This window comes from Ischnura elegans, chromosome 3 (genome assembly GCF_921293095.1).
Source record: "Ischnura elegans chromosome 3, ioIscEleg1.1, whole genome shotgun sequence".
In the NCBI taxonomy this organism is placed as follows: Eukaryota; Metazoa; Arthropoda; class Insecta; order Odonata; family Coenagrionidae; genus Ischnura; species Ischnura elegans.
Window position 1 is genome coordinate 96,961,385 of NC_060248.1, and position 19,138 is coordinate 96,980,522.

Here is a 19,138-nt window from a genome sequence, read left to right on the forward strand (position 1 = left end):
TGCGCTGGGCCTAACTGTTAAAAAAATATAAACCAAGGCTACATATATCCCTTGCATTTTAGTGGAAACGCTTCCTCGTTACATACAGACATGCCCCCCCCCCCCCCCCTACCCAGCGATGTTGACGGAGGCGTCCTGCAAAGGCATTTTCTGGCATGGTATGCAATCCCCTATACGGATTTTGAAAAAAAATCATATTTGTAATACCCATCCGGATACGCAACTTTTGCCCGGTATAACGATACGCTCCTAAAACAAAGTAGCTAAATGAGGCACCCTAGTGCCCACCCCCTTGAAGATTACTACGTTTTTAAATTGTTTTCCATTTTAAAGAAATTTTTGCAATGGAATTTGAGAAGATAAAATGCTGCAGGACATGTGGGAAATTGAAGAAAATGCCTTCGTGTGAACCCTTGGCAGCAAACAGTCATCTATTTTCATATCATCTGCAATGGATCAAATTTTAAATATGAATAAGAATAGTTCACTCGTGATTTTTAAAAGGCAGCATCGTAAATAATTCAAACCAGCCTCGTTTTCGGAGTATGGATAATCTGTTCCCAGGTAGTTATGGTCCCGTAAATCGACTATATCATTTTGCTCCAAATAACTCGTCTCACATCGTAAAACGTTATCCGATCATGTTTTTGGAAGTTGTTAGCTTCCAATTTTTTTAAAGGGAATAAGCATTTATTATTATTCTATGGCATGGGATTAATTTATATTCAAATAATTTTTTTTAAACATTTAATTAGGTTGCCCTACGGGGCCTTATTCAATAAAGAAGTTTTTGGTACACAATTCCATTGACAGTTGATAATCAGGCACTGTTTGGTCATTGTCCACAATAAACTCACTTATAGCTCAGGAATATTCAGATCAGCAAACAGTTCTCCAGAGATTGCAAGTGGCTTGCTTTAAAAAATCCATACATAACTTGGAATATTAATATCCACTCACTTGCGTAAGTTTTTCAGTCGGCCGCTGCTTCGTGCAGGTTCAAAATCCATGTTTGAAGAAGACGGTGTATAATCACATGTAGTTTGCCGGTGGCTATGAAGCATTCAAATAAATTAAGGTAAGGAACGTTCGAAGAGGGGTAAATTACATATTTCATCGAAGAATGCGGTTTAGCTAGGCAGTTACCCTGTCCGTCCCATTTTCTTCGACGCCAATCACGAAGTCATTTATTGCAGTTTCCTTCTTTAACAAATGTAGTTGCCAGGGATGACCTTCTGCTGTGACTTCATTGGAGACAAATCAAAGCGTGCGGCGTTACGCAGTGGAATTCGGTTTCATAGTAAGGGAATTAATTTAGCATCTGCTCCACTTCGCATCACCCTGCGTACCTGGCTGTAAAACCACGTAAAGAAATATCAAGGCAATTGTGAAATTGTCTTGCTGATACCACGTTTTCGCTTTTACACTTGAGATTGCGGTATATACACTGCTGACGACGAATTCAGCAAATCGTTCTTTACCCAGAGAACGTTTCTTGGGCCACATAGGCTGGTAAAAGTCGTTCCTTTGAGCGATGGCGGAGGAGTCAGGAGCCACAGTAGCAGTACAATTTAGCGTGGAACTCGTCCACGCACGCACTCTGGTTTCCATATCTATTGATTCGGCTAATGGTTCCGATGACCTTCATGTCGTAGGTCGTGTTCCCTTCGTCTTCTTCTTTCGTAGGGATGAGGCGAACTGTCGCTTCAAAGAGAGCCGATCCCGGATCCGACTCCACGATCAACGCCAAGTCCTGGAGAACCTGTAAACCGTACGGAAATGTTACATGATATGTCAAATCACACCCAAGATCGTCCTCATAGCAATAAAAATTGAAGAATTCTATTGTCATGTTGGATTGCGAATTACATTTACTTAATTTTGAACTTAACGAAAATTAGGAGACTAGGGTAAAACTCGTATGTTTAAACCCTAACTTCAATGTAAGTTTTACCTCATTAACAGATAAGAGCTGTAAACGATAAAGTTGTCATTGAAGGAAATGCCACCGTGATTGAGGTTAGGAACAAAAGTTTATCAAGGTAGGGCTAAGAGCTTGAAAAGCATTGGAAGAGTTATGAGTGATTTTAGGAAGTATAATCATCATCATGCTTTCAATTTTTGCGGATTTAAAATTAAAATTTCGAAGCGATTGCCGTATGAACTATGCGACATGAAAAAAGCTTCGGGAAACAGCTCATAAAAATATTAATAAGAACCACTGTTACAGCTCATGGGTTCGAAAAGGGGAAGAAATTAAGACGCGTGCTTAAATGTAAAAGAGAATTCGTTCAATAGTATCAGGCTCAACTATGTAGAAGTTGATATTTGAAAGTGAAAAGAAGACTTCGTTCACTTCCACTGGTTTATTTCGACATGTTTCGATCCATAGAGGTTATTATCAAGTACCAAGGTACCTATAATAGGTGGTGGTATCAGCTGAAAGTGGGGGATGAAAAGCGTGACGTCACGAAGTTCCACATTTTATTTCGGTTCCTCAGAGTTCCTAGCATCGTGGCAAAATATCAGCGTGGCGTTTGAAGAAATTCACCTCTGAGATTCTTTCATTTTGTCAAAAATGCCTGGAAAAAGGTGTTCCGTTGATGTGTGCACGAGCAACTTCTGGGTCATTCCATGTCAACTCAACCAGGGTCCCACGTCCACCATCTCAGATTTTGATCATTTTTTCCCTGTTGTTAGTGTCAACCTTAGTTAAGAAAAGTCCAAAATATTAAAGACCCATTGTAAGTATTTTCCTAGATATGAGTGTTTGAAGTCAATGAGACACAAAAATTCTGCGCGCCGGTCAAATTATTCAAAACTACCATATTTCTACCCGTGTGAAACCTAAACTAAATGAGCGGAGCTAGTAAAAATTTTAGAGGCTATAAACATACTGCTTTAGTTTTCTAAAATGTTATCAAAACGATTTTCACTTGAAAACTTATTTTTCTATAAATGTTCAAAAATTGCACTTTTGACATATTTCGACAAAAAAGACATTTTCAAACATGTAAAAATCACACATTTCACATGAAAGCTATAAAAATCTCTGTTGATATGGTAAAGACCAATAACTTTAATATAGAGTGAGGTTTTGGGCAACTTTGAATTTATTTGTTGATAAATCTTATGAAAATGATCATTCCGCTAATAGAACTATAAAACTCGGACCTCAGTGGGGAGAAGTACATAGGATATTTAAGTTTCCCGAAATATCCTCGTCTAAGAAAACAGTGGGTCGAAGCCTGCGAGAGGAAGGATAATTGGAATCCTGAAAACGGCCATGTGTGCTCCTTGCATTTCAAAGATGAGGATTGCGAGCGAAATCTCATGGCTGAGATGAATTTTTTGAGGCAAAAGAAGATTTTGAAACCTGGAAGCGTTCCTTCGCTGTATTTGTTGCCTCCGAAACAATGTAGCGCGAAATCCCCTAACACTCGAGGATTACGCTATAGAAGGAAAGAGAACGAGGCTATCCTCGAGGAAATACTAAGTACTGAGCACGGGGCATCAATATAGTATGCCTTGGATAACATATTTATCATACGGGGCTTAACTGAACCCAGCCAATGGTGGGGCGAACAAGTTATTGCTTTTGATGGTCTCTTCCGGAAATACTGCAAATCGAAGAAGATAATTTAAAAAAGTGTCACTGACAGACTTTTTGAAAAGATAAATAAGGATCTTGAAGCGCCCAATGAAGTATTAAAGCCATTAATTTTACAAAGGGTTCACAGCCGAGTGAAATATCTTAAAAAGCAGTTGCTTTTGGTAAAAGCTCAAAGAAAGAAAAAAAATGAAAAGGTGACTATGTAAAAAAATGCTCATTTTATCTCATTGTTATCACTGAGGTAAATGAACTAGCATGAACAGTAATTTGCTCCTAGTGATATGAAAGTAATGCTAAACATTTATAAGCATCCATAACCAGGTGTTATATGAACCTCATAAAGTCACATGAATTATCAATATTTTGTTGTGAAAGTTAGTGGTGAATTCTATGTAATCTCGTCTCAATGTGGCATTTTTAGTGTACCCCCCAAATTCCTGGTACCCCCCCAGAAATTCCTCCGAATTTCTCCAAACTTCCTCCTAACTTATCCGCAGAACTTAGCGCGAAAAGTCCTTAGCAGAGTTTTTCGCGCAAAGGATTTTCGCCAAAGTCTCGGAGACTCTAAGTCTCGGAACTCTTGTCTCCGAATTCTGCCATCCGAAACCAGCCATACCTGGAGATCAAGATTTATATAGCTAGTACGGCGGAGGAATACCTACTCCTGGCAATCTAGTGGAAGTCAGTGCTGATACATGCAGTTTGGAGTGAGAAGTACTCCACTTGTCCTATCACAACTCTCTCCCTCCAACACCTCATCCTACTATGTTTTTCCTCTCCTTGAATCCCAATGGCTTGCCTCTACCAGCTACCACACGACTTGGCTATGTCTCCAACCCAGGAGATAGAGGAGAGGAAACCCGGCGATATGCTGTTACAGTACAATACAGGTAAGTATTGTTTTGTTAAAGATAAATTCACTGCCCTTCTGAGGATCTCTTATAACTATTCCTTTCTTTTACAGAAATAATTATCACTTCATCCTGATTGGTATTATACCTATTTGAATGTGTCCGTGAGGAATATGTATATATGAATATGTATATCAGTTGTCCATAAAGATTGTTATCAATGTAGTGACTAAGGTCATTATTTTGTAGCTATAATTAACTTCTTCTGCACTCTTCGGTGGACTGTAATATGGGGTTAAAGTCTCTTCCTTGTAATGGAGAATCTTTCTTTCCGCCGGTAAGTTAAGTTTTTTTTTTCATAAATTCAATGCCATTCTGAAATCCTGTTTTGAATTTTGTTCCTTTCCAGAAATGTCAATTGTTTCAGCCTACTTAGAGTATGATATGTTTTGTTAGTGATTGAAGGATATCTACTTAACATTCCGTTAAGGTTTTATGTGGATTTATTCAGTTTTTTTTTATCTTCATGGTCAGAAACATGAATGTAGAGGATATGATTGGAAATACCTATTGAATGTGAAATTCATCTACCTATTCTGCTGTTTGGTAAGTTGCCAGATTTTATACCTTATTATTTTCAATAGTCATTAAAAATACAATGGTCAGGATTAAACAATGAAATAGTTTTTTATGATTGTAGTTATTAAATGTAATCATAAATGCAGATATTTTGGTAAATGTTGAAATATTTGTCGAGGAATAATAGTTGTTGTGTAATGGTTATATCATACTATAATGTTTTATAATATCATTTGACTGTTATTATTGTATATAATCGTAATATCGGCTTTCAAATGTATTCTTATAGTAATGCTGGATGCTCTTCTATGCCCAATGGACTAATGTCATTTTCATGGAATTCTTGGATTAATACTTTGCAGCTCCTAAGCTGAAGAAGGGAGAAGTCGAGCAGAAAGACACTGTTGGCAGGAAGATCACCATCTTAGCATTAGAATTAATTATCAGAAAATTGTCTGCAAATTGAAAGTGCTCAATCATTGTCTTCCTGCAGCACAAAACTTGAAAAATGAAATGGAAACTTGAGTGATAGCATGTTTGATAAAGATGCAGAGGTTTTAGAATGTATGATGGTTGATGATACTGACCATTTGATGTACATCTCTCTCTGATGATATTCATTGAAATTGTTAAATTCCTTTTTTTTGGTCTAATCAAGCTCAGCAATTTATACTCATATTCAATTACAGGTTCAGCTATTCCAGTAATAATGGAAGATTCGTGGCGGATTTCATCTCCTATTCATGATTCTCTCACTAATTTGACACCATTTCAATAGAAATGTTCCATCATTTGTACTTAAGATTTATTTTTAATTTGCATACTTTGCAGTGATTGTGATGTTAAGGGACACTTGTAGGAGTGGGGAAAACCTTTCAAGAAGTATGTCGTTTAGTAATTGACCGTTAGTCATATTCCTCCTTATTTCTATCTCCTCCATTTTGTCCAACTTCCTTCCTTTCTTCCCTAAATGTAGTATCTCCGGTGCAAAGTCGCTTTCATGGTTTTCTTCCCGAAGATGTTTCGCGAAATGGGACTGCGCCAGATTGCAATGTAGGCAGCACCTCTTATGCTCTGCTACTTTTCTCACGAACCTGCGCCCCACCTCCCCCTCCCGTCAGTCTCACAGCAGTCACCGCAGTTTTTGCACTCTTAATTTAGAAACGCCACTCCTTTCCAAAGGTTGCACTTGAGTTTTTTGAGGTTGCCACTGTTATAAAATTACCTACCTCTTCCTTAACCCCAACACACGGGAAAACCCTTCCTAGTCAACCAACCTCTCCCTGTACCCCCCCCCCGCGTCTCACCAACGCCGTCCTCCAAAGGTTGGTGTTTTTTCCCAGTACTCATTGCAACCTCCACTTGGGGGTATCCAATCCTACACCTCACCCCCCTAAAACCCACTCCTTCCTCTCCCCCATCACCTTTAATTAGTATAAATGCTTGCTTAGTATTCAAATTTGTTGTACTTGATAATAACCTTCATGGATCGAAACATGTACCTAAGAAATTAACCAGTGGAAGTCAACTAGGTCTTATTTTCATTTTCGTAAAAGAAAATATTATAATATCAGTGAAAAATAAACATATTAATAGTATGTCATAAAGATTCATCTGATATCTTCCTTTTTCCGTAGATATTTTGCATAAATACATGTGCATACTACCCTGTACACCATCCCCGTATGGATCTGGAGGTAGGTGATATGACACCTCGCGATAGGGGCGCAGCGAAGAATTAAGCCTAGGGGGAGTTTTGGGCGCAACCAATGCTCAGGAGTATGGGGGTATTGCATACCCGCCAGGGTAAGCAGGAGTTGCGGGGCCCCTCCTCGAGAAAATTGTTAAGAATAATGGTTCAAAATGGTGAGTTTTACGGCTTTCTGGGGGATAATTGATTAATCCTAGAACTATGCTATAAGTAATACTGATCCAATTAAGTAAAATGGATTGAACTTAAAAATTTCTCTGAGCTCTGGGGGGGGGGGGTGTTTTATCCCCCAAAACGCCCCCCTCGCTGCGCCACTGCCTCGCGAAACACTTGCAATAAGTGATGCAATTGAGTTTCATTATGGGGAACATGAAAATAGCAAATGCACTAAAAAGGAGTCCACTGTCGCCCAATTGAAAATGTCGACATATGACTTCGAGCTTTGATATTCCCAACACTTCGATTTCCCAGAAATATCCATTGCTGCTCGTACCCTTCGTAGTAGTATGTTACTGGTGCTGGAAAGCTAAAGTTAAAATTATTGTGATGGACAGTCCAAGATGAAAGTGCATGGATAAGCCGATTTAATATTTTTAAGCAATATTACAATCATTCTAGTGAAGTCATAAGCCCCTGGGAGATTAAAAAAATAATAAAGTATGGTATCAAAATTTGATATATTGACATAAATATGTCCGGTTATGGTTATATGAAGTCATGAGACGACAAACAGCGGAGGATTTTGAAAGGAGCAAAAGATTAACCACCAGTTAGTAAGAGGAGTATAGAAAAACTACGAGCACTGTAGGGAAAGCCTGTTAGTGATTAATTATTATATAAGGAAAAATGACGAAGGATAACGGGTAACTACTTCTGAGAATGATAGAGAAGATGAACTTATTAACTATGGAGTTTTATGGAGAAAAGTACCTGTTTTCCTTCCTCTGGTAGAAGCTCATCTGGAGGAGAGCTCATGATGGCGCTCTTAATGAGTGTTAGGTTCCTTTTGGCGCACTGCGGGTAGACATCCACTAATTCGTTCACCCTCTCTATGAGTATGCTCGCTGCTTCCTTCACCACCGGGTCTTCCTGATCCATATCCTTCTCCGCAGAATGGCAGCAGCACCAGTGGGGATCTATCCAGGCGATCTTGCACGTTCTCCACTCTGGGATAGGCAAGAATAGGCTGACGGACCTGGGAAGCTCCGACGTCGCATTACCCTTCGGCGGAGAGGATGGTAGTTCCTTGGACCTCCTGGACACCGCCTCTTGGGTCATGGCGGTGTCCGCGTGGAGGATATCCAACAAAGTGGCGTGAATGTCGTACGGAGTCGTCAGTCTTTTCTTGGCGTTGCGTCGCAAGTTGGCGGATGCCGAAGGATACTTATCCCTCATCGCCTGGGGCAGTCTGATGTAAGCTAAGGGTAGCCTCTCCTCTAACCTCCCCTGATACGTGCTTCGGATGCCACCCCATCTCAAGCCGTGGTCGCTGATGACCAGGAGCACCGTCTTTTCAAGGACCCCCGTCTCCTCTATCCTCCCGATCAGTTCGGAGAAAGGGTCGTCCATGTAGCCGAGCGAGTTCAGGTAGTCGTGACTGAGGCTCGTTGCCCAGAAGTGACCAAAGAATGGGGGCTTGTCCTGGTCTAGCACCAGCGTCTGCACGACCTTCTCCGCATAGCCGAAGACTGTGGCGACGGATAGCCTGGGTCCCACGCATACCTTGGCGTTCCACCGCTTCAGGTGTCCGTTCTCGTCCTCGGCTTTTTTGGCCAATGGTCTGAGGTAGAAGTGCATTGGTGGCTTGAGGAAACCGGTTTTAGCGTAGTCGAATGTGGCCATCCAGGTGGCGTCCTCTCCGAAGGCTGTCAGGTATCCTGCTGCCGTGTAATTGTACCAAATCCATGGGCAGTCATCTAATTTAACGCTGGACTCCGGCCAGCAAGTTGCTTTGAGTTCTTCCTCAGGCATTCCAGTCATTACGCCCACGATATTTGGGAAAGTGTTGTCTCCTATCTAAAAGAAGAACAAATATCACTATTAACATCTCTTTTTACACCTAGTATGAAATTCACGCTGGAAAACACCATTCGGCTTCCACGATATTCAAATCCTAATCATCTGACTGACTGTCGGGTATGCTACCAGTTATGCGACTGGACATGGAATAAAATCGCGGGGGGTTGGAAATCTGGAGGTCTGGGATCAGACGCCGGCCTCACGAATTGGTTTTCCAATTACGAATGTTACCTTTGGACTAAAATAAAACTTTTACCCTGCTCCTAATTCTTACGCTAAGAGTATTATAACTGCATAGGACTTTTAACAATCCATTTTATCATTGTAAATTTAATCACCACCTCCTGGCTTGAATTAAATTGATTCCTCGGTACAAGTTGTATAGCTTTGCAAATAGCTATTTACTGAGTAATAGACGTTAAGTATATGGAGGAAATGATTACTAGTAATTCTTATGCCTTCAGGGGCTATTGCTGTTGTAACTGAAAGTTTTGAAATCTGTCATTTACTTTTGTCAAGCAGTTGTTGAAAAAGAAGGATAGGAGTATTATTGAGAAGAGAAGCAAAGGAGACAGTTTATTAAAGGAGTGAGACGATTAAAAACTGTAATTTGGAGAGAATAAAGAGGTTTCTTTGAAAAAACAATTGTCTGACGTTACACCCTTTCGTGCTTACCTTCGTATATCCTAGGATCTCATTGGCTCCCAAATTCTCGAGGACCTCCTTGGTCTTTGGCATCTGCCTGTGGAAGTTAAGCCTGGAAACGGCGTCCATGCCGAGAATAAGAACGTTCCACTTTTCCCTTTCGGATGACTGCTTCACGTCTTTGAGGTTATATTCTTTCCGTTGCTCTTCTGCCCTTTCCAAGGCAACAACTACCGGTGCGAAGTAATGGAAATCTTTGTAGAACATTGGGACGCTGTCGTCGTAAACAGATTCCTTTCTGCATTCCACTCGTACGAATTCTTCGTCGAGCACGTCGATGGTTCCATCTTTTTCGAAAGGAATGCATTCTTCGTCATACCTGCGAAAATTAACGAAATACCCTTACGTCTACAGCAACGACGAAATTCGGCATGAAAATATAATTTTAATCAACCGGAATTTGAACCTGGATCTCCAGTGCGCAAAATCCACAGAAAAATCATTCGCCTTGAATAGGATTCGAACCCGGATCCCCCGATTTTCGGTCGAATGCTTTATCTAGTTAAAGATGCCGAGGCGTCATTTCTCTCATTCTGTGGATATTTGTGGACACAATCGGACTAGGTGTTATGGACTGCTGAGTATATGATGTCACAAGCAGTCCAAATCGTGCGCACAGCGCCACATCCAGAGAACAGGAAAACCTAGACGTGTTCGCTCTTGACTAATTTTAAGTATACCGTGACTAGCCGCGGTGATAACATTTCCGGTTGTCTCCCGTATCCCCACGGTATGTACGGAACTATACCAATTCCTTGGGTTTACAAGCTTGTTTATCATATCCCATCTATCACACATTCACGCATTAATTTTTATCATAAAATGAATCAGATTACTATTTTATGAAAAGAGTTTGTGAAGTTTTAATGATTATTTTTCCTTTGTTCAGTGGGTTTGTTGAAAAACATTTTGAGACGAAAATGTTTTTAGTTTTATTTCTTACTAGCAAGGAAAATGTCTCACTTGGATACGTCGTCACATTTGGAAGTGTAATTACTGGGATGCATCGTGACTCTGTGGAATGGTCTGAAGCAGCAGTAGACGTCGCTGATCTTGGTTGCGTTGTAGTGAGAGAGCGCAGATGGCACCACGTAAAGGGACGTCAGGTTGGACTCGACCAGGGCAGGACCGAATTTACCGCTGCAGTCGGGACGTATACTTTGATCGTCTTCTTCACCTTCACTTTGTTTGTTGGATTCTGGGGAATGGAAACGATATTATTCGGTCGCAAAGATAAACCGTGTTGAAATAATTAGTGCATCGCACGCACACATTGGAGGCTATATATATAAGCTGGTGCGTACTTCATAAGACGTAGGTTTTTATGTAAATCAATGCTCATGTTAGATGTGTACCATTGTAGTGTATAGAAAAATGCTTCAAGCCATATTCCTTATGCATATATATGAATGAACTTAATTTTAAACATATAGTAGTTTAGGTTTATTAACACTGTAATTTACAAAGCAGTGAAATAATGCATCAACAATTATATATATATATATATATATATATATAAATAATTTAAGTTAATGTCAATACACACAGAGACACAAAAAAGAAACACTCACATTGGATAAATAAACTTGAAGCTATCGAAGCACTTCCGGCTTCTTCGTCAGCTGAAGAATGAATGGTGAGGAAAGGAGAGGGTTGGAAAAAGGAAAAAGAGGGGTAAGGGGAGAGGTGTATGGGGAGGGGGGAGTTAGGAATAGGGGTTAGGATGCAACGTTCAAACCCGGGAAACTATTGGCTTGAAAGTGCCAAATGCACGCCAATTCGAGGGTGTGGAGGTTGAGGGCGGAGTCGGTGGGAGGGAGGGAGGCAATAATGGATACTTTGTAGCATTGATTGAAAATGGAATCATGTGAAAGACAATGTGTGGGAACTGGTAGAGAGGAGTGGGGGGAAGATGGACAACAGGAGGCGCGATGATTGTTAATTCTGAGATTGAGAGGGGTAGTGCATAGGCCTATATAAAAAGCGGGGCAGAAGTTGCATTGAAGGAGGTATATGATGTTTGTGGAGGTACAGGTGGTGGAAGGAGATATCGGGAGGAATTTTAGTTTGGAGAGGAAAGAGGCTGGGGGTGGAGAGAGAATTTTACAGGTTTTACATCTAGGACGGTTGCACGGTGAGGGTGGGGTAGTGGGGGCTGAATTCAATTTTTGAAGGGGGCGGGTGGCTTTGAAGATGGTGCTGAGGTTAGGTGGTCTCTTATACGTGATCCGTGGAAGAGAGGGGAAAATTTGTGAGGTGGATTTGTGGTTGGAGAGAATGGGGTACAAGTCCTTCAGGATGTCCTGTAAGGCATGAGCACCGGGGAAGTAAGTGGTGAGAAGAGATGGAGAGCAATTCTTTTCCGCACGGGGTTTATCGGACCTGTAGGGTTTTTTTCTAATTTTGTTGATTAACAGTTTATCGGGATACCCGCGGCGTAGAAGAGAAGTGTGTAGATTGGAAAGGAACTTCTCGAGGTCTTCGGGGTTGTTGCAGATTTTGTGACCACGGACGGAGAGAGAAAAAGGGATTGAACGTTTGGTATGTGGTGGGTGGCAACTGTCATAGTGGAGGTATTGCTGTCTGTTGGTGGCTTTGATGTGGACAGATGTCTTGAATTTGTTATTTTCGGAAAGAAGAATGTCCACATCTAGGAAAGTGATGTTAGTGTTAGAGATGGAAGAAGTGAAAGAAACTGAGGCGGAAGAGTTAAGCGAAGAGACAAAGGTGTTAAGGGAATTGATGTCATGCGGCCAGAGAATAAATATGTCGTCAATGTATCTGAGCCAAAGGAGGGGTTTTAGAGGGTAATTTGATAGGAAATTTTCTTCGAACAGGCCGAGGAAGAGATTTGCATAGGAAGGGCTAAACCTACTTCCCATAGCACAGCCGGAGATTTGCAGATAGTGGTTGTTATTAAAAGAGAAGGCATTGTGGGTGAGAATGAAATGGGAAAGATCAAGAAGAAATTCAGTGCTCGGGTTTTGAGGAGTGGGTCGTAATGAAAGATAGTGGCGGAGAGCAGCGAGTCCCTCAGAATGAGGGATTGAAGTGTAAAGTGAGGTTACATCAATAGTGGCCATGATAATGGGCTGATTTGGGGGGAGGGAAATGGAATTGAGTCTAGAAAGGAAGTCATGGGAATCTTTGATGTATGATGGAAGGGACTGAACGAAGGGTATATATATATATATATATATATATATATATATATATATATATATATATATATATATATATATATATATATATATTTGTAAAGCGCACGAATCTATTGTGCTTCATTAAACAAAAGTTATGTCGAGGCAAAATAATTGAAGCGACTTGAAGCCTCACACAAAAATATACAAACTACATTTAGGTAGCACTCCGTACAGTTTTTAAAAAGAGAATAATACTACACAATATTTTATGGTTGAAAAACAAATATACAAATGCACCAATAGTCCCTCAGCCCCACCCCCCCCCCCCTATAGATCCACCACTAATAGTAACTATGTATATCATGTAGATATCAAACTCACCGAGTTCGTAGAACCTCACAAATTTCCTCACCGCTGGATCGAGTGGATCCAGATCTGGAATCTTGCAACCAGAAGTTTGGATTAGGAATCCTCTGCCCGATGCTCTTTTCATCGGCCCATCCTCGGAATCTGTACGGGAAAAAGTGGAAGTTGAATTTTAAACTCTGCAAGTGGCGTATAAGTTTTGCGGTTTTTCAGAATATTTTATAATGATGGTGTCCAACCAAATGATCGTTTGATTTTTCTCCTCACACAAAAAACTGCCAATTTCGTTGGTAAATCAAGTAATTGTTTCGCTAGTGGGAGGCTCCGTTGACCCTGTGGCAATGTGGGTTTTTTCCAATTTCCTACCTCTCCCCGGAGGCGTCGACGGGCTCCTATTTCGGCGGCGCACAATGGGCTGAAATCGAAAAAAGTTGGGAAGAAATCCGAAATGGTTTTTTGAGTACGGTATTCGAAACTTTGCACAGTTTTTGTCAATGCATTGGTGCATTTTTTGACGCAAACCGTTTTTCATGGGTCACATTTTCCACAGGGTCCACATTTGTTTAAAAATGTGACCCATGAAAAACGGTTTGCGTCAAAAAATGACAATGCATTGACATAAACTGCAAAGTTTCGAATACCGTTCTCAAAAAAACCATTTCGGATTTCTTCCCAACTTTTTTCGATTTCAGCCCACTGTCCGGCGCCTCCCTCCTTTCTTTATCCCACTCCATTCCCCTCCGCGGGTGTCCGGGTATATCAATTGAATTATTGGGTCCCGGCCCCGGTATGTTTTATCCTTCAAAGGGCCCTCCTTCGGCCCTCATTTATCGTATAATGTGGGTATTTTTCTCAATTTTTACAGGCCATTTTTTACAGTTTTCTTACAGTAATTTGAACGGATGGGATTACTTTCGGTGCATTATAGACAAAGAATAAAATTAAATAACTCTTTGTTAACCTTGTGGTATTCCAATATAAGTTTTTTCCTGGATATACGCAAATACTAATAATAAGTGGTATAAGTATTTGTGGATATCCAGGAAAAACTTACAAAGAACCTTATATTTTTTATTCGGCCAGATAAACTGATTAGTACCAAAATCGGAAGTAAATTTAATACTTGTCCGTAAATAATTCAATGAGAATAACAGTCCACTTTGTATTCATTGCCACAGCCGGATTCGTTACAGATCTGAGATTAAGGTGAAGAGCAAAATAAATGGTTTGCATCATTCCCTGTGTTATGACTTTATCTCAGGTAATTTAAATGATGAATTTACTCTCACGCAGGAATGTATCTTATAAGAAGAGATGTTTTTACCTTTTGAACTCTCAAATATCGGAAGATCCAACGAATTTATAAATGCCTTAATGGAAATTAACTTTTAATATAAGACACGGTCTCAGGCGTTACTTTGTGGAATTGCTTCATTACAGATGAAATAAAATAACTTTGTTTTATTCCACACTTTATTTTAAATAGCACGACCCGGGTCTCACCATTTGGTTTGGTAGATGCTGAAACTCGGGTCGTGTTATTTAAAATAAAGTGTGGAATAAAACAAAGTTATTTTATTTAATCTAGAAATTTACTTTTTTATCGTGCATCCCTAAAGAAATTTTACTGTCAATTATTTATTTTCATTATTGAGGCACACAGTTGGGCGTCTTATTTAGCCCAGTTTTGTCGATTAAATTAATGGATTTGGTTTTCCGAGATGCTTTAAATTTGGGCAGTACCCTTATTTTTCATGTCTGTGATTAATTAATGCGTTTTTTTCCTCGTAGTTTATTATAATACCCGGAAAAAGTTGATGATCTGTGCCATTGTCGTTTATGTGAAAATTTGAAGCTGGTTTTTCGTTTACCTATTCATATCTTGAAGCAGCATATTTTTATCGAAGTTGTGTCAACAAACAGGAAACTTTTGCCGGCCTCGGTGGCGGCGGGGTGAAGTCCTCGAAACCTAGCTGCCTACCTTGAAAAAGCCTGCAAACCGAAGGTTATGGGTTCGCATCCCACCGGGGTAGGTTGCCACTATTCAGGTCGTGTGTGTTCGTGTTTGTCCAGTTGTTAAATGTTATGGGAACCCCGATGTTAAGGCCTAATAGAGCAGTTTTCGGTGGCGACGAAATAAATAAACTTGTTCGATCGCGGAGAAAATGCTTTCCGTCAAAAAGACATCAGTAGTTACTATTCAATAATTCAAACTAGTAGTCAATATGATATGTAGTGGTTTGCCCAGTTTTGTCGAATAAATGAATCGATTTGGGTTTCCGAGACGCTTTCAATTTTGGCACTACCCTTATACTTCATGTCTGCTGTTTTTGTCAATACAGTGGAAGCCACAGCAACGAATGAACATGGTCTGTCAAAGACGTGTACACTGTAATTGTACAGTCACTTCTTGAGGTGATAGAGAAATTATATGATCAGTAATCATGTCAGAAGAGTTTATTTAGTCTAAAAAAAACATGAAGGCGGGGAAAATTAAAGTTTCGGTAAGGATTTATCCAGTCTCGTAGAGTTTATTACAGTTTTTTCTATGCAGGGTATTGCAACCATTAAAATGGCGTGGCTTTAGTGAGTTGTCCTTCTTAAAAAGTGGCAATCTGAAGTTAACATATAGCGGACCTTAATCGCGAAAGTCTGTCTGGCGGTAGTTTCTACGCGGTGTGAGGTTCTTGCAGCGTTAAACCTTTAGACCAAGTGATTACCTGTACACTGCTAACTATGAAAACTTGCATTTTGTCCGTAAAATGCTTTTATGACCCATCGGAACCACATTGTCTGCATGATAAAAACTACAAATTGCAATTGCCGCACTTTAAAACTTCTCTAAACTAAAACTAAAGAATCAACTACCGGCCATGGTTTCCACTTATTATGTTAATTTCAAGGTAATGAGGCAATTATTTTAGGCAAAGCGTCTTAATACGAGAGGGGACCCAAAAATAACCGGACGGAAATCGCTGCGCGCGTCGCTATAATAGTTTGGGATTCTCCCTCTAGATGGGTGTTAATTCATCATTTCTGATTCAGTATGCGAAACTGCATGGCTTTAGGCGGTTGTCGCTTGTCTTTGAACCTTATTGACGCGCCAGCCAAGCGCAGAGTTAAAATGCTTATTATCGGAAAAAATTGCCCACGTTGCAAAAGCCTAATTCCATGATATAAATTTCGATTCGCATTTCATGACCAGTTTTACGGGGAGAATATATATTAGGCTTATAAACTTGTACTAAGCTGAGTCAGTAACCGTTTTCTTGCGAAAACCCTTTCATCATACGTTAGTCGAAACTTCTTGAACGCAATCGCCGTAGCGTTAGTATCCGCTTGGATTAAGTCGGGTGTACTATCGCGCGAAGTACTTTTTAGTATGGAAAGAAACATTTTGACGAATTTATTAAAGCGGATATGGCTTTTAATGACGGAAAATTTCCTCACAAAAAAGGATGTAATTGGAATAAATGGCATTTTAACTATTCATCGGCTCGTCTTGAGCTTGAATGGGCTCGAAATTAAATGTTCTACATTAAAAGAGTCAACACTTTACCTGCCACATGATTTACAGTCGGCTTTCGCGTCGTCACCTGCTGCTGAGGTACGTCCTCCGGCTCCATGACAACTGCAACCTGATGCCACGGCCAATCCTGTGGCCGAGCCGGGCAACTTCCCGGTCTCGTCAAAAGGAAGACGAGGCACGCGACGACTATGAGGACGAGGAAGCAGGTGAGCAGACGAGACTGCCGGTGCTTGCCGTTCTTGGCTTGGTCTTCTGGGAGCCTCGGGGAGGTCACGAAGTAGCGATCAGGCACGGAGGAACCCATCTACGGGAGAGGAAAATGGGCGGTGCATATGTGAACACACAGTATCCAATTCCACTACTTTTATTTGAAAATTTTCACGACTTTAATGTTGTGTCCCAAGTTGCAGAACGCAACACAGGCAACACAGATTGAACTTCGACCAGAGTGGCTAGGCCGAAGTCTTGAATGAGGGGTTATGCATTGAAGAGTGGAAACTCAAGCGTTTGCGATGGAAGGAAGTTAGTTGCAGCCATGGAGGTTGTAAATATGTGGAGGCGCTGTTTTCAAGTTTTTAGCGTGGTCAAATTTCCGCCAACTTAGTTTGACAATTTTTGGACTTCGTCTCCTACTGATATTTTGAGGTGGCTAAGTTTTGTTTTGAAAATGCGCTGCAATACGTGAAAAATGCTACCATAATCAATAGTATTTAGCCGTTGATTGACATTATTCCCATCATTCGCGATACTTCTATTCATGTATAAACTCAGTGTCCTGTTAGCCGCTTTACTCGTGGGGATATCCTTGAATATATACTTCGAACTGTAATTGTTGGATTTCCATTCCATCTAATAAGTTAAAAACCCATATAAGTGCAGGGAAATTACTATTTTAAACTTGTAAAATGAGTTTTTAGCGTGGTCAAAGTTCCGCCATCTTAGTTTGACAATTTTTGGACATAGTATTCTACTGATATTTTGAGGTGGCCAAGTTTCGTTTTGAAAATGCACTACAGGAAGTGAAAAATGTTACCATAATGAAATCACCTTAAAAATGACATATGTTGAAACCATGGTCGGTAATTGAGTTTTGTATTAAAGTGCGGAAATTACAATTTTTAGTTTTTATCGTGTATATATCAAACTTCCACCAAGTCAAGCCTGAAACGACTTTTGACGCTGCTACCAAAGATTATTCTCCGTTCCATCCATTGAAAATGCGCCATTCTTCGCCAAATCCTCGCTGTTTTTCAATATTCAAAATTAGGAAACGTGTTTACCTTTACTTCTTTTCTGCTGCTGAATTCCACTTCTGCTAACGCCAGTTCTTTCGTTGCCTCTGCCACTGCGAACGTTTCCCTCAAACCTCATCCCTCCCTTACTTTGTCATGAGAGCGCCAACATCACAAGTTGTTTTATCACCTGGTTCCACTTACAATTTTATGCTGTCAAACAGGCAGGGTTAGGCTGCCCATGCCATAAGATAAGACGCCAGAAGGTCTGCTGGATTCTAAAATGAGGTTGCTCGTTGAGTAGTCTGTTATGTATTTGATTCTTTATCGCACTATTTTCTATTAATGCTAATTAGTACAGGGAAAAGTTGTATGCTTTTAGAAAAATTTGCAGTATCGCTGTCTCTTTATGCTTAATATATAACGGGTGGGTCATTGAAGTTATCTGGAAGCCTGTGCTACAAGGAACAAGTTCACCGCTTCCCCAAATTCGCATTTACCTCATATGACATGTTTATAAGGCAGCGAAGAGGTTAACAACCTTTTCATGAACCGTTATAGGTGTAATTTTAGCTAATTTCTCATAATTGGCTATAAAAAAATGAATTGCATGATATAAGTAATCACATTTTAAAATAGTGATTATCTCTTCATGCAACGAATACTGAACTAGCCGCAAACTGATGAAAATTATTGGGACGATAATTTTTTTCATCTAAGGATGAACTGGCCAAGATTTGTCCTCGAAATTCAAAACAGCAATCGGTAAAAGCCTAAGGTTTTAAGTTTTTTCCCCTGACTTTTTGAGTTGAAAGTTTTCATGGTTTGCATATGTGCGTTTCTTCCGGTGCTGACACTGTAGTCTCTTGTCATTCAACTTTCTACTCCAAAAATATTGCTCTTCCAATTCCTGAAACCTTAAGCGATGGAATTGAAGTCCAGTCCTTTAACCGGAATAACCCAGTTATTGGCACCTTAGGACCTTGACGAAGAAAATTAACTCGTGTGACCTTTGTATGACAATTTCAGTTTATTTATAACTTGCTTTAGATCTGAGAGACATGTTGCTTTAGTTTCCCTATGTGAGCGAATTATGTTTTACGTACAACTATTTACTAAAAATAATTGTTTAATAAAGTCAAATAATCCCTATTATTGGCACCCTTAATCCAGTTATTGGCACTATGTTTTCCAGTTATTGGCTGTTCTATGCACTGCTTAGCACATTTTTATTATTATTTATAATATCTTAAAAAATATAGCCTTTTTCAGCTATTGAATCGATCATTATCCTACCTGTAAGTATATTAATACATTATGAGGTGGTAAAATGTCATAAAATGAAAATCCAATGATGTAACTTTAAAATTTTACGTTTTAATGATTTTAC

At 40.0% G+C, this 19,138-nt stretch overlaps 1 protein-coding gene across 1 annotated transcript; it reads right to left on the reverse strand.

Annotated features, from left to right (window-relative positions):
- Positions 1–761: 761 nt before the first annotated feature.
- On the reverse strand, positions 762–16,820 carry LOC124155226. Its single transcript, XM_046528941.1, has 6 exons — positions 16,547–16,820; positions 13,003–13,131; positions 10,442–10,676; positions 9,449–9,797; positions 7,685–8,770; positions 762–1,762 (listed from the first exon to the last, which is right to left on the reverse strand). Exons 1-6 carry the CDS (start codon positions 16,818–16,820, stop codon positions 1,547–1,549), a joined length of 2,289 nt encoding a protein of 762 aa, XP_046384897.1. The 3' UTR covers positions 762–1,546.
- Between the last annotated feature and the right edge of the window lie 2,318 nt (positions 16,821–19,138).

Excerpts from the sequence above, each read along its gene's own strand:
- LOC124155226 (XM_046528941.1), bottom strand. The coding sequence starts at position 16,820 with ATGGGTTCCTCCGTGCCTGATCGCTACTTCGTGACCTCCCCGAGGCTC. Across the intron at positions 13,132-16,546 it reads GACTGTAAATCATGTGGCAG|ATTCCGAGGATGGGCCGATG; the intron begins GTAAAGTGTTGA and ends TTTCCCGTACAG. Across the intron at positions 1,763-7,684 it reads TACCAGAGGAAGGAAAACAG|GTTCTCCAGGACTTGGCGTT; the intron begins GTACTTTTCTCC and ends TACGGTTTACAG.